The sequence below is a fragment of the Nicotiana tabacum genome, chromosome 19 (assembly GCF_000715075.1).
Source record: "Nicotiana tabacum cultivar K326 chromosome 19, ASM71507v2, whole genome shotgun sequence".
NCBI classification, from domain to species: domain Eukaryota; kingdom Viridiplantae; phylum Streptophyta; class Magnoliopsida; order Solanales; family Solanaceae; genus Nicotiana; species Nicotiana tabacum.
In genome coordinates, this window is record NC_134098.1 from 101,393,688 (window position 1) to 101,407,790 (window position 14,103).

Below are 14,103 nucleotides of genomic sequence, written 5' to 3' on the forward strand. Positions count from 1 at the left end.
AGTTGGGGAGGTCGATAAAGAGACCACGACCGATGCTTTTCGGGCAGAGGATAATGCCCCGAAGGGTGCACTTGGGGTGATAGACCTCTCCGAGACACCTTTATTTATTGATTCAATGATCAACGAGGCCCGAATGCTAAAAGGACGCCCAAAGGAGGTGCCCCAAGGGGCAGGAGAGTCTTTTAACTATTTCTTTGACGACTTAGATTTTACTACCTCGGAGGACGTCACCGGGTTGGGTGAGTTACCGGTGCCAAAGAAGATATCATCCTATGGAGCAATCGGTCCTTCTTCAAGTTCAAAATTAGTTAATTGGTTCCCAGCTTCGAGTGCAGATCCTGACCGAAAACGGTCAATCATTATGTCTGTCCCGTAGGGTGCCCGGGTTCTCTCCGCGCTCATGGGGGTTGCTAGTTATCTTCTGTGCCTGGTGATTGAAGAGGAACAAGCCAAGATGGACGAGGTGGAAGCGCTTTGCCTATTTAACGAAGAACAACATGTGTTAAAATAGGGTAACTTTGGATGCCTCTTTTATGTACTTAGTTTATGTCGTAAACAATCGTAGTATTTTTCTTTGTGCTTGCAGGCCTCGGTGCTTCATCACGAGACTTTTTTTCCTATATCGGGAAGAGTTAAACCATCACGAAGCCGAGACTCGGGAGCTTACTGAGAAAAGGGATGCTTACAAGCTTCTTAGTGAGAAACTCCAGGCTGAGCTAGGAGCGGCTCGGAAGGAGCATACCGACCTGGTCGAGCAGGTAAGAAGAGTTTTTGAAGTTAGTGACAATGAGTCAAACACAGTGGCTAACGGTCCGGACCTACAAGTTCAAAAGAAACTTGACCAGATCTAGCAGCTCCAGGTGGAGGTAGATACAGTAAAAGCTGAGGCCGAAGAATGAAAAAGAAACATGGACCGCCTGGCCTTGGAAATAGAGATTGCCCGGGCATAATTGACTTTGGTTGAGGTCAAGCTCTGGTCTACAAAGGAAAAGGCCTTGGTACATGTCAAAAATATCGAGGAGCTCCAGTCTGAGCTGAGCTCGGCAGTCTCAAGAAAATCTGGCCAAGAAGCTTGATACGGGCAAGTCATAGGTCATCGTGGTCAAGGCCAAGGCTGATAAGAGGGTGGCCCAGCACAAGGCCGATGCCGAGGCGGCTCAGGACCAAGTGTGAAATATAGTGTAGCATACGAAGTGGAAATCTTGAAGGGAGGCCCTCGAGGGAGTTCATGCTTGGGGTTTTGACTTATTGACTGAAATCGAGAATGCCAAGGTGTTCGAAGCTGAGGCCAGGAAGCTGGCTTATCCCAAGGAGGAAGATTCCGAGAGTTTTGAAGATTCGGGGTGAGTCCGAAGGTGGCGGAGTCCCCGAAGATGATGATGTGTCCCCTGACAAAGACTAGGCCACTTAGGATCCGTTCAAATATTTTTGTCTTTGCTTTTCAAGGCTATTCGGCCTTTGTAAAATTTTGTATCGAGGCTATTTAGCCCTTGTAAAAAGAAATTTTGGATATGAATATACAAGGCTTTTTTCCCTTTCACAGCTTTTGTATGAAATAATTAGGATCCCTTTCACAGCTTTTTTCCCTTAGCATGAAATAATTAGGTTGTTTTCGAAGGTTCAAACAAACCTTTTCTTTAACATTATTTTTTTAAGGCATCGTGGGGATTCGGTATCACTGGAAACTGTTTTCTCAAAGTAGTTTAGATTATAGTTTGCCGAGGGTAGCCTTTAGAACCGGTTATGAAATTTTTTGAAGGCCATGTTTTTGTTTCGGGTCTCGGACATTTTCGAGCCATGTTAATTTGTCCATAGCCTTTTTACTTCGGGTGTTGCTCAATGGGCTTGCTATCCCGAGTTATCCGGGCTTCCCTAAGATAACAGTCCCCAAGTAAGGGCGGCCGTGGCCTTTGAAATTCGGGCGTTGCCGAATAGTTCTTATGCCCCCAAGGTCTAATAGCTTGGACCTTCCGAGTTTATTTTCGGATGGCTGTACCCGAGTGAGAGAGTGATTGTTTGAACTCGGGTTAAGGCGGCCCTTGGGATCGATACCTTTAGGGGATCGAATATTGGAAATTCCTTAAAAAAATGCAAGAAAATGTTTTCAAGGATAAGATATTTGCAAGGAAGAGACTTCTTTTTATTCTTAGGCTTAATAGTTATACATGTGTCAATGCTTTGTGCCAGGGTTCTAGTGCTTTGTGCCAGGGTTCGAGCAGTCTATGTGGGCACGGTTCATTTGACTGTTTGGCCCTTACAATGAATCTCCCCGATCAATATGATCTTTCAATCCTGAAGTCTCTTTCCATGCTAAAGTTAATATCCGAGGGTAATGCACCCAGTGTTCGGTGTTGATCGAAGAGAGGAATTGAATGCTATTGTTATCATCGTCACCGGTTCGTAACCGACCTTCAATTCTAAGTTAGCACGATTTATTGGTTGTCTCGTTAAAAACCTTGCTGTAAAATCCATTTGGGACAAAACCGGTTCAAGGAAAAAAAGAGTGCAACGTGTGCTTTCAAACCTAAAATCTAACTACCTCCCCTATGCACCCTAACTACCTGCCCTATGCACCCCCTTCCCCTTCCCTATGCACCCTAACTACCTGCCATGTAGCTGCAAATGAAGCGCAATGGCTTCAGAGTAGAAATTGAGCAATCCGATGCGGGAGATTAAAGTCCACAAGCTCGTTCTCAACATCTCTATCAGTGAAAGCGGAGATCGTCTCACCAGAGCTGCCAAGGTCTTGGAGCAACTCAGTGGCCAATCCCCTATTTTTTCCAAGGCAAGGTATACTGTGCGATCCTTCAGAATCAGACGTAATGAAAAGATTCCCTACTATGTCACTGTCAGAGGGGATAAAGCTATGCAACTCTTTGAGAGTGGATTGAAGGTCAAGGAGTATGAGTTATTGAGAAGGAACTTCAGTGAGACTGGCTGCTTTGGATTTGGTATTCAGGAGCACATTGATCTTGGAATTAAGTATGACCCTTCGACTGGTATCTATGGTATCAATTTCTATGTTGTCCTAGAACGCCCAGGATACCGTGTTGCCAGACATCGTAGGTGCAAGTCTCGGGTTGGGATCCAGCACAGGTTTACAAAGGAAGATGCCATGAAGTGGTTCCAGGTCAAATATGAAGGTGTTATCCTTAACAATTCCTCTAACATTCAGTAAGCTGAGAGCTAGTTGAGAGCTATCTGATAGATCAATTTGTTCAGTAGCAAGTTTATGTGTATGCATTTTGTAGACCAACATCTAATTCTACTAATCAGAACTTCAAGCATGTTGCAAGGCATGTTTATCTCTCACCTAGGCACATGGATAAAGGGAAATCACTTGGAAGGGGGAAGAAGAAACAACCAAAAGATAACAATCAAAGCATAGTTCCTGGGGTTCAAATTCGAAGGACCCTAACTAAATCTCACAATTAATAATGAATGCCATCATTTGGAATGTGAGGTCAATAAAGACAATGCAAGCCTTTGAGAGGCTTATCATCATTCAAAGGCAGCATCATTTTAAGTTTATAGGAATCATGAAACCAAAACAAAAGAAGAAGAAGCTAGAAAGATATAGGAGGAGGATTGGAATGCTGTAGGCCTTCTCTAATGTTTCTAATAAAATCTGGGTATTCGTGGATGATGAGCATGGAGTTGATATAATTTATGTCTTGGAGCAGCATCTTACTTTGAAGTTCACAAACCTGGATAGTCAATTATAAGTTATGGTCACATTTGTGTACGCAAAATGCGATGTCAATGAGCGTATAGAACTGTGGAACAGTTTGTATAATTTGGCCAATGATATGTCCTTACCTTGGCTTGTAGGGGGGACTTTCATGTTATATGGGGCGAGGAGGAGAAATTTGGTGGACTACCAGTGTCTTTGAATGAGGTAAATGACTTTCGACATTGTATTAACACATGTAACCTATGTGATCTATGCTTCAACGGAAGTATTTTCACTTGGTGGAATGGTAGAGATGAAGATGACTGCATTTTCAAAAGATTAGATCGATGTCTGGGCAATTTGAAGTTTTAACAGATGTGGCCTAATTTAGAGATCACTCACTTATCTAAAACAGGGTCTAATCATAGTCCCATGTTATTGAAAAGTAACCCTGATGCTACACCAATCAAGAAGGCTTTTAAATTTATGAATTTTTGGAGTAGGCATCCGACTTTCAAAGATGTGGTGGGACAAAACTGGAATGTAGACTTTGTAGGAAATCCTTTTTTTGTGTTCAATCACAAGCTCAAGAAATTGAAGAAAGCTTTGTAAATATGGAGTAGAGCAACATACTGGGACATTTTTCAAAGAATTGCAAGTCTGGAGGAGGTTGTGATAGTGCATGAGGCTCAATTTGATAGGTCTCCTACATATCATAATAGAGAAAGGCTGCAGAAAGTTCAAGCAGAGTTGATCAGATTTTTAGTTTTGGAGAAGGAATTTTGGAAGCAAAAAGCTGGAATGTCATGGTTCCAAGATGGTGATAGGAATACAAAATTCTTCCATGCACAAGTTAATGGCAGAAGAAGAAGATTGCAGTTGAAGAGAGTGCATAATTCTAATGGTGATTGGTTAGAGGATAGTGTCGAGATGGATGATGAAGCTGTGAGATTTTTTCAAGCCCAATTTCATGAAGAAACTGTTCCCACATCCTTTGGCATCCTTGATCATATTCATAAAATGATTGACAATGCTCAGAACTTGGAATTGATAAAACACCCTACTAAAGAAGAGGTAAAATAAGTTGTTTTTGGTCTAAATGGGGAAAGTGCAGGGGGTCCTGATGGCTTTACTAGATGTTTTTTCCATACTTATTGGGATATAATTGGTGATGACATTGTAGATATGGTGAAGGCTTTATTCAGTGGTCATGAATTTCCCAGATATGTCATTCACACTAATCTTGTATTACTACCAAAGAAGAAGGAAGTTGTTACTTTCTCTGATATGCGACCAATTAGCCTTAGTAATTTTGTTAACAAGATCTTTTCTAGAGTTGTGCACGAAAGGCTTGTAGTGTTGCTTCCAAATCTAATATCTTGAAGAACATGCTGGATTTGTAAAAGGCTGGAGCATAGTAAAAAATATTCTCTTAACACAAGAGATCATCACATACATCAGACTTAGAAGCAAAGCAGGACCTAATGTAGTGATCAAATTGGACATGACCAAAGCCTATGATCGACTGTCATGGCTTTTCTTAACTAAGATATTGAGGAAGATGGGATTTGGAGAAAGGTTCATTGGCTTGATTTTTGGAATTGTTTCAAATAATTGGTATTCAGTGTTACTTAATGGGCAGCTGCATGGTTTCTTTAAATCAATAAGAGGGGTGAAGCAAAGTGATCCATTATCACCTACTTTATTTGTACTGGCTGTTGATTATCAAGAGGGTTGAATGCATTGTATAGGAATCAATACTTTTGTGGATTAGGATTGCTCAAATGGAGTCCCAAGATAAATCATCTAGCATACACGAATGATACTATCATATTTACTTCTTCTCGTGCAAGGTCATTGCGTTTGATCATGGAATTTTTGGCAGCCTATAAGGGTGCATCTGGCCAGCTCATAAACAAGAACAAATCTTCCATATACATGCATCATTCAACACGTGATGCAGTAATGAATAAGGTGCAAATGATTACAGGTATAACTAAGCAGGATTTTCCATTTACGTACCTTGGTTGTCCTATTTTCTATTCTAGAAGGAGGATGGATTATTACCAAGATCTCATGAATAAGGTAATGAATAGGGTGCATGATTGGAAAGGGAAGTTGTTGTCTATAGGAGGAAGGGTTGTATTAATCTCTAATGTTCTCCAAAGTATGTTAATACATCTTCTTTCTTCTGTAAATCCCCCACCTTATTTGATTAACAAGCTACATAAAATTTTTGCTCAATTTTTCTGGAGCAATACAATAGGTGTGGCAAAAAGGCATTGGGCCTCTTGGAACACTTTATGTTTACCTTGTGAAGAGGGGGGTGTGGGTTTTCGATCACTACATGATATCTCCAAAGCTTTGTTTTATAAGTTATGGTGGAACGTTAGAACAAAACCTAGCTTGTGGAGTGCATTTATGAGTCAAAAATATTGCAAAAAATTGAACCCTATGATCGTTCCTTGGAGAAATGGTTCTTATGTTTGGAGAAAAATGTTGGAATGTAGGGATATCATTGAATATCAGATACTATGACAGCCTAAGATGGGGTCCTCACTATTCTGGTTTGGAAACTGGACAGGTTTGGGAGCTCTATACTTTGTCACACCTCCAGACTTTTTATGTGATGAATCCATACACATCATATATAATGTGGTTGAGAATGATCAATGGGATGAGGAGAATATAAGGGAGATACTACCAGAAGAACTTGCAGATCACATTCTGTTGAACATGAAGTCTCTATTGGTGCACGATGTTCTAGACAAACCTCAATGGATGCTAGAAACAAGGGGTGTATTCAGTGTAAAATCAGCATGGGAATACTTGAGAAGGAGAAATGAACCTGCCAATGCTTACAAGAAAATCTGGGTGAAAGGACTACCTTTTAAGATTGCTTTCTTCATGTGGAAAATGTGGAAAAATAAGCTGCCTTTGGATGATTTCTTCAGGAGATTGGGGTATCTTATGGCTTCAAAGTGTTGGTGTTGTACTGAACCAAACGAGGAGACTATGCAGCATCTGTTCTTTACATCATATGCTGCAAATAGTGTGTGGAAATATTTTTTGGCTCATGCAGGTATTACTATGCAGTGGATTACATTCCATCAAGCAGTGACCAAGCGTTGGAGTGCAGATGTGATCCCTCGATTGCATCCTATTATGTAAGCCTTACCAGCTATGATTGTGTAGGAGTTATGGAAGAGAAGAAACAGTTACAAACATGGAGATGTTGTAACTATGAACGGGGTCATTTATCAGGTGTCCACTACTATACAATCACTAGTTAAACTCAGAAAGCGAGTACTTCAAAATGTACCACATAAATGGCCCGACCTGCTGAGTATGATGGAGTCCTATTTGCCTAAATTGAAGTTCACTAAGGTGTTGTGGGGATATCCAAGTCCAGGGTGGATCAAGGTCAATACAGATAGGGCTTCTAGGGATAATCCAGGACTAAGTTCCATAGGCTTTGTGTTACAAAATGAAGAGGGGGATATAGTCTATGGATGTGGAAAGGAGGTGTAGGAAAGAACAAACACAGAAGCTGAAGCTAAGGCAATTCTGGAGGTGTTGAGGTTTTGTGTGGAGCATGATTATGGTCTTATTGATCTCCACACTGGTTCAATGATGCTCAAAAATATTTTAAATGGAGAATGAAGTGTGCCATGGGTTATCTCTACACAGGTGGAGGAGATCAAGGAGCTGATGGCAAAAAACAATGTCATTGTGGCTCATACTCTTAGAGAGGGAAATAGTTTGGTTGATCATTTAGCTAACTATGCATTAGATGTTGGATATATTGAGGCACACAGTTTCTGGGAGCTAGATATTCAAGGGAGAAGGATAGTGAATAATGAAAAATTACAATGCCCTTATCTAAGAGTAAAAGTTGCAAGAAAATAGGAGGAGAGGAGGTAACAAGGTGGAGTAGCAGCCTGCAGGCAACTGGAGTAGTCTCACTAGAATGCTTGTTCTCGAGTGAAATATGGCTGCTGAAGCTGGGAATAAAAAGGGGGAGAGGAGATATTATGGAATGTTGTGATCAAATCCTTTTGGAGGAGGTCATAGTACACTGGTTTTTAACTAACATTGTGTTCTTTTTTGCAGGAAAAAATATTGTCTCCATGCCTCACCAATTGATTTATCTTCTATGGGTGGTATTAGCACTAGGTGATCAGTCCCAGGAAGAGATGTCACTAGTGAGCATAAGCATGGAAGATTGGAGGATTAACAGTATACAAAGTATCAACAACTTCTACTGGATCAAAAACTACAGAAGGATGCCCAAAATTTTCAATAAAACATTAGCAAACCAACAATGCATGAAGGTGCACACTTGCTTGGCATTGGAAGCAATGAGGATTTAGGGCAGTCTGGACTTAATAGGGTCAAGGGGTGTGTTGTGGAAAAAGACACTACATCCAATAACTTGGATATCACATACAGGGAGCCAGATAATGAACTGTGCAGAACAACACTTTGCTGCAGATCATCATAGCCAAATCCTTTCGGAGGAGGACATGAGGATCATTGTTTATGCTAACTTTGGGTTCTTTTTTGCAGGGAAAGATATTATATCCATGCCCTACTATTGGCTACAAATCCAAAGAATGGTATTAGCCTTTGATGCTCAGTCCCTTGAAAGGAGTACTAATAGGTGGCACAAGCATGGAAGCAAGGACAACATTGCCCAGAATCGTGTTGTATGACCTGGGCTTTTGGGACTCAAGTATGGGAACATTGGGTACATTTTATAAAAAAGCACCAGTGCATCTTATTGGATATACATACCAAGAATGGTACCAATAAATGGATACCTCAAATGGCTGCTGGGGATCACACGAATACGTGATCAAACAGGGCATAGACAAGAGAAATCTCTTCAATTTTTTGGTCGAATGCAGTTATGACTGGACTTTTGGAACTCAAAAATGGGATCAATGGATGCATTATGGAATATTACCCCAATGCATTTCCTTAATTCCACATCCCAAGTATGGTGCTAACCACTAAAATCAACAGATGAAAGCTAGAGATCACACAAATCACTCCTCAAAACACATGCTCGAAAATTCTAGACTTTAGCTTCACTGAGGAGTGCATATAGTTGTACTAGCAATTATGTGAATGCAGCTAATGTTTGGAAGTCGTTGCAACAAGATGCAGAAGTATATGGGGAGTTTTTGCATATAGAAGGAAATGATGTGCGAAAAAGAGAAGGAAAACATCAAGGACACGACAAGGCAGAGAAGTTTGTACTAGAGATTGATACATGATATTTTAGCAGATACATACTCCAGAAAGATGCAGATGAAGGTTTACAAAAGAAGTTGGATGTTTTACTACTGTATTCTATGCTCTCACAATGGCTACAACAATGGGAAGATGATCAAAGATGCAAAACAAGAAGAATTCATATGGGACTCAATTGTCAAGATTTAGCATGGCTAGTTTATTTTACTAAATTTATTAGTAGTTTTCATATTGTGATATCAGTGTTGAGTACAATCCTCAACAGTGATAATAGGAATTATGTACTCGTCAAAGTTTATTTCTTTCATCTTGTAAGACCTCATGGCACTTTATCTTATTTTTGATTTTATTTATAAAAAAACTAGCCCTTGGCAACTTGCCTAGTGGATTTGCTAAAAAACAAAACCTAAAATCTCGTATCGTCCCTTGTTGGCTACCTGCAAGAGTTAGTTTAAAATATAAATAAAAAAAAGAACGGGGCCGTACCTTAGCAGTAATATCGATTCAAGTGAGTTATACTCCAGTTGTTCAATAGTTGCTCGCCGCTCATTGTTCCGAGTTTGTAGGATCCTTTTCCGGTGATCTCGATAATTTGGTACGGTCCTTCCCAGTTCGGTCCCAATTTCCCTTCGTTCAGGTTTCCGGTGCTCAATGTGACCTTTCTTAGTACCAAGTCTCCGGTATTGAAGTGTCAAAGGTTAGCCCTTCGATTGTAATACCTTTCGATCCGCTGTTTTTGGGCAGCCAACCGGACAAGGGCGGCTTCGTGCCTTTTATCTAATAGCTCCAAGCTCGTACTCAAAGCCTCATTATTTTATTCCTTTGTTGCATATCGGAATCTGATACTTGGTTCTCCGACCTCGACCGGTATTAAAGCTTTAGTGCCGTAAACCAAAGAAAATGAGGTATCCCCGGTACTGGACTTTGAGGTCGTACGGTGTGCCCATAGGACTTTGGGTAGTATTTCCTTCCATCTTCCTTTGGCATCGGTTAACCTCTTTTGAAGGTTTTGGTGTATGATTTTGTTGGTAGATTCAGCTTGTCTATTCCCATTAGGGTGGTAGGGTGTTGACAGGATCCTTTTGATCTTGTGGTTTTCATGGAATTTGGTTACTTTGTTGCCGATGAATTGTTTCTCATTATCGCATACAATCTAGGCTGACTTTCCGAATCATATGATGTGGTCAAAAATGAAATTGATGACATCCTTCTCCCTGAACTTCTCGTACGTCTGGGCTTTTATCCATTTAGAAAAATAGTCAAGCATAAACAATATAAATTGAGCCTTACTGAGTGCATATGGAAGGGGGACAACGATGTCCACTCCCCACTTTATGAATGGCCATAGCGACAAAACCGAATGCAGCAGGTCCCTGGGTTGATGAATCATTGGAGCGTGCCTTTGGCATTCATCACATTTTTGAACGAACTCCTTTGCGTCTTTTTCCATGTCGATCCATTAGTAACCGGCTCTGACTATTTTTTGAACTAGCGATTCGGTGCCTGAGTGATTTCCACAGGTACCTTCGTGGATTTCCCTCAAAACGTACTCAGTATCCCCCCGGCCCGAAACATATTGCAAGTGGGCCATTGAATGTTCTTATGAACATGTTCCATCTTCAGACAGGCTAAATCGGGCTGCCTTTGTGCATAGGGACCTCGATTCTTTTGGATCCGAGGGCAGTTCACCGATCCTGAGATATTTCACGTACTTATTCTTCCAGTCCCAAGTTGGGCTCGTTGAGTTGATCTCGATGTGTCCTTCTTCCACCACCGATCTTATAAGCTATACGACTTCTCCCGAGTTGAACTCGTTGTCTTCGAGTGACGACTCCAAATTAGCGAGGGCATCGGCTTTGCTGTTTTGATCCCGAGGTCGGTACTCTATATTGTACCCACTTATTTCTACAGCCCATTTGGACAATCGGCCCGAGAGTTCGGGCTTATGCATAACGTTCCTCAATGGGTAAGTAGTCACAATAAATATGGGGTGACACTAGAAGTATGGTTTTAGCTTTCTAGAGGCGCTTAGCAAAGCGAGCACCAATTTTTCTAGGTGAAGGTACCTAGTTTCTGCCTCACCTAAGGTCCTACTAACATAGTAAATTGAAAATTACGTACCTTGCTCTTCCCGAACTAAGAATCCACTTACCTCTATCTCTGAGACCGCCAAGTACAAGTACAGTTGTTCGTCTGTCTTTGGTGTGTGAAGTAGCGGTGGGCTCGATAAGTCCCTCATGAGTTCCTCCAAAGCTCATTGGAACTCCGGTGTCCACAAGAAGTTATTCTTATTGTTTAATAGTGCAAAGAATTGGTGGCTCTTATTGGATGACCTCGAAATAAATCGCCCCAGGGCGGCTATGCGCCCAGTTTACCTTTGCACGAACTTTACATTGTCCACGACTGTGATATCTTTGATGACTTTGATATTATCGGGATTGATCTCGATTCCCCAATTAGATACCATGAATCCGAGAAATTTACCCGACCTAACTCCAAACGCACATTTTTTCGGGTTCAGCTTCATATTGCATTGCGTCAGTATGCTAAAGTTTTCCTGCAAATGTTTTAAATGGTCCTCTGCTCGCAGGGACTTAACTAATATGTCGTCAATGTAAACTTCCATTGATTTTCCTATTTGTTCTTCGAACATCCGATTTACTAGGCGTTGGTATATGGCGCCGACATTTTTTAATCCAAACGACATTACGTTATAACAGTATGTGACGTATTTAGTGATGAAGGAAGTTTTTTCCTGATCACCTGGGTCCATCCATATTTGGTTGTATCCAGAATAGGCATCGAGAAAACTAAGGATCTCATGGCCGGTCGTGGCATTGATCATACGATCGATGTTGGGCAAAGGAAAAGAGTCTTTGTGACATGACTTATTTAAATCTTTGTAATCTACACACATTCTTAGTTTATTCCCCTTTTTAGGGACTACCACTATATTTGCTAACCAATCCGGGTATTTAATCGCCCGAATAGACCTTATTTTAAGGAGTTTAGATACCTCGTCCTTGATAAAAGCATGCTTGATCTCGACTAGGGTCTCCTCTTCTGTTTGACCGGGTGGAACTCTGGGTCCAGGCTTAGCTTGTGAGTGGTTATCTCTGGGGGGATCCCTGTCATGTCAAGGTGGGACCAAGCGAAACAATCTTCGTTAGATATAAGAAAGTGAATGAGTTTTTTTCATGAGCTCGGAGCTTAACCCCGTGCTCAGGCATACTTTTCGATCGGGCAAGCGTTCTCAGAATATGACTTGTTACAACTCCTCGACCATCGATTTAGTGGCATCAGAATCATCGGGGGCTATAAAGGATCTAGGAACCCTATAATCATCATCCTCGCCTTCCTTTTGTTTGTCCATATCTGCCGAGGATGGTACCGGTGATTGCTATTTGGCCCCGTTTCTAGCCATCTAGTTTGGGTCCTTCGATGTTGAGACTGTAGATACCGGTATCACCTCCTCGGTCGTGAACATTTCCTTTCCTGCCGGTTGTTCACCATATAATATTTTGACTCCGCCAGGTGTTGGGCATTTCAGTGACTGGTGCAGTGTCGAGGGCACCTCCCTCATGTTGTGGATCCATGGCCTTACGAAATAAAGCATTGTATCTCATGTCTCCTTTGATAACATAAAATTTAGTTTCCTGGATGGTCCCGACAGTGTTTACTGGTAACGTTATTTCGCCCTTAGTGGTCTCACATGCCATGTTGAATCCGTTTAGAACTCGAACTGCAGGCACGATTTGGTCTTGTAGACCGAGATGCTCCACGACCATCGATCGAATGATGTTGGCCGAGCTACCTGGATCAATTAACACACGTTTCACCTGAATTTTATTTACGAGTACAGATATTACCAGTGCATCATTGTGGGGCCATATGATCCCTTCCGCATCCTCGTCACTAAAATATAAAGTTCCTTCCGGTATGTAGTGTCGAGTTCGTTTCTCCCTAGTGATGGATACTTTGGTGCGTTTCAACATCGGCCCCTGTGGGACATCAATCCCACTGATGATCATGTTAATGACGTACTGAGGTTCTTCTTGTTCTGCTTGTTTGTTAGAATCCCAGTTCCTGAAATGATTCTTGGCTCGGTCGCTCAAGAATTCTCGAAGGTTCCCATTGTTGAATAGTCAGGCTACTTCCTCTCTCAGCTGTTGACAATTTTCCGTTCTGTGACCGTGAGTGCCATGATATTTACACATATAGTTAGGATCCCTTTGGGTTGGATCGGATTGTAGGGGCCGAGGCCATTTGGTATCTTTGATGCGACCGATAGCTTATACAATGGCGGCGACGGACCTTCCGATAGCCTCGACGCTTCTTTAGGCCCGACGGACCTGTCGAAGCCAATTTTGGTCATAAGTCCCCGGTTGATTTAACCTCGGTCATTTCTCCTTTCGTTTCTCATGGAGTTACACCCAGACCCACTGCTTCTCTGATCTCCATTATATGGCTGGTACCGATCCCTCTTTGGCCTCAGTTCATGATCAATGTCTTTCTTGATTCTGTCGAGGGTTTTGACGGGATAGACAGACCCCGAAAGGGCCCCGAGTTGATCAACTTTGACTCTGATTTTTGATTAATATCGGTTATGCACGTTGGCCCATGTAATAGCCGGGTATTCTATCAGGTTCTGCTTCAGCTGGTGTGAAGCCACCGAGCTTCGAATATTGATTCCCTGAGTGAAATCTTGAACAACCAAATCATGACCGACCAGCGGCAGATCCATTCGTTCCATTTGAAATCGGGACACGAATTCCCTGAGCATCTCGTTAACCCTCTGTTTAACTTTGAAAAGTTCTGATTCCATGGTCTGGACCTTGATGGCACCAGCATGTGCTTTTACGAAAGCGTCTACAAGCATAGAAAACGAGTCAATAGAATTAGGAGTTAAGTTGTGATACCATATCATAGCTCCATTTGACAGTGTCTCCCCAAATGTTTTCAGCAGAACAGACTCGATCTCGTCGTCCTCAAAGTTGTTCCCTTTGATGGCACATGTATAAGAGGTCACATGCTCATTTGGGTCGGTCGTTCCATTATACTTAGATATTTTGGGCATACGGAATATTTTGGGGATCGGTTTTGGAGTCGCGCTCGGAGGATCAGGTTTTTGCACGAACTTCCTGGAATCCAGTCCTTTCAATATGGGAGGT

At 41.8% G+C, this 14,103-nt stretch overlaps 2 protein-coding genes across 2 annotated transcripts; both read left to right on the plus strand.

The window, feature by feature from the left end:
- The first annotated feature begins 2,630 nt into the window (after positions 1 to 2,630).
- On the plus strand, positions 2,631 to 3,189 carry LOC107798565 (large ribosomal subunit protein uL5z-like). Its single transcript, XM_075239555.1, has one exon. The coding sequence runs from the start codon at positions 2,663 to 2,665 to the stop codon at positions 3,176 to 3,178; it is 516 nt and encodes a 171-aa protein (XP_075095656.1). The 5' UTR covers positions 2,631 to 2,662; the 3' UTR covers positions 3,179 to 3,189.
- Positions 3,190 to 3,476: 287 nt separating this feature from the next.
- LOC142173621 (uncharacterized) lies at positions 3,477 to 5,411 on the plus strand. The gene is made up of 6 exons (XM_075239244.1): positions 3,477 to 3,598; positions 3,832 to 3,898; positions 4,049 to 4,281; positions 4,375 to 4,747; positions 4,868 to 4,979; positions 5,080 to 5,411. Exons 1-6 carry the CDS (start codon positions 3,477 to 3,479, stop codon positions 5,409 to 5,411), a joined length of 1,239 nt encoding a protein of 412 aa, XP_075095345.1.
- The last annotated feature ends 8,692 nt before the right edge of the window (positions 5,412 to 14,103 follow it).

Excerpts from the sequence above, each read along its gene's own strand:
- LOC107798565 (XM_075239555.1), top strand. The coding sequence starts at position 2,663 with ATGCGGGAGATTAAAGTCCACAAGCTCGTTCTCAACATCTCTATCAGT.
- LOC142173621 (XM_075239244.1), top strand. The coding sequence starts at position 3,477 with ATGCAAGCCTTTGAGAGGCTTATCATCATTCAAAGGCAGCATCATTTT. Across the intron at positions 3,599-3,831 it reads AGGAGGAGGATTGGAATGCT|GGGGGACTTTCATGTTATAT; the intron begins GTAGGCCTTCTC and ends CTTGGCTTGTAG. Across the intron at positions 4,748-4,867 it reads AACACCCTACTAAAGAAGAG|GCTTTATTCAGTGGTCATGA; the intron begins GTAAAATAAGTT and ends GATATGGTGAAG.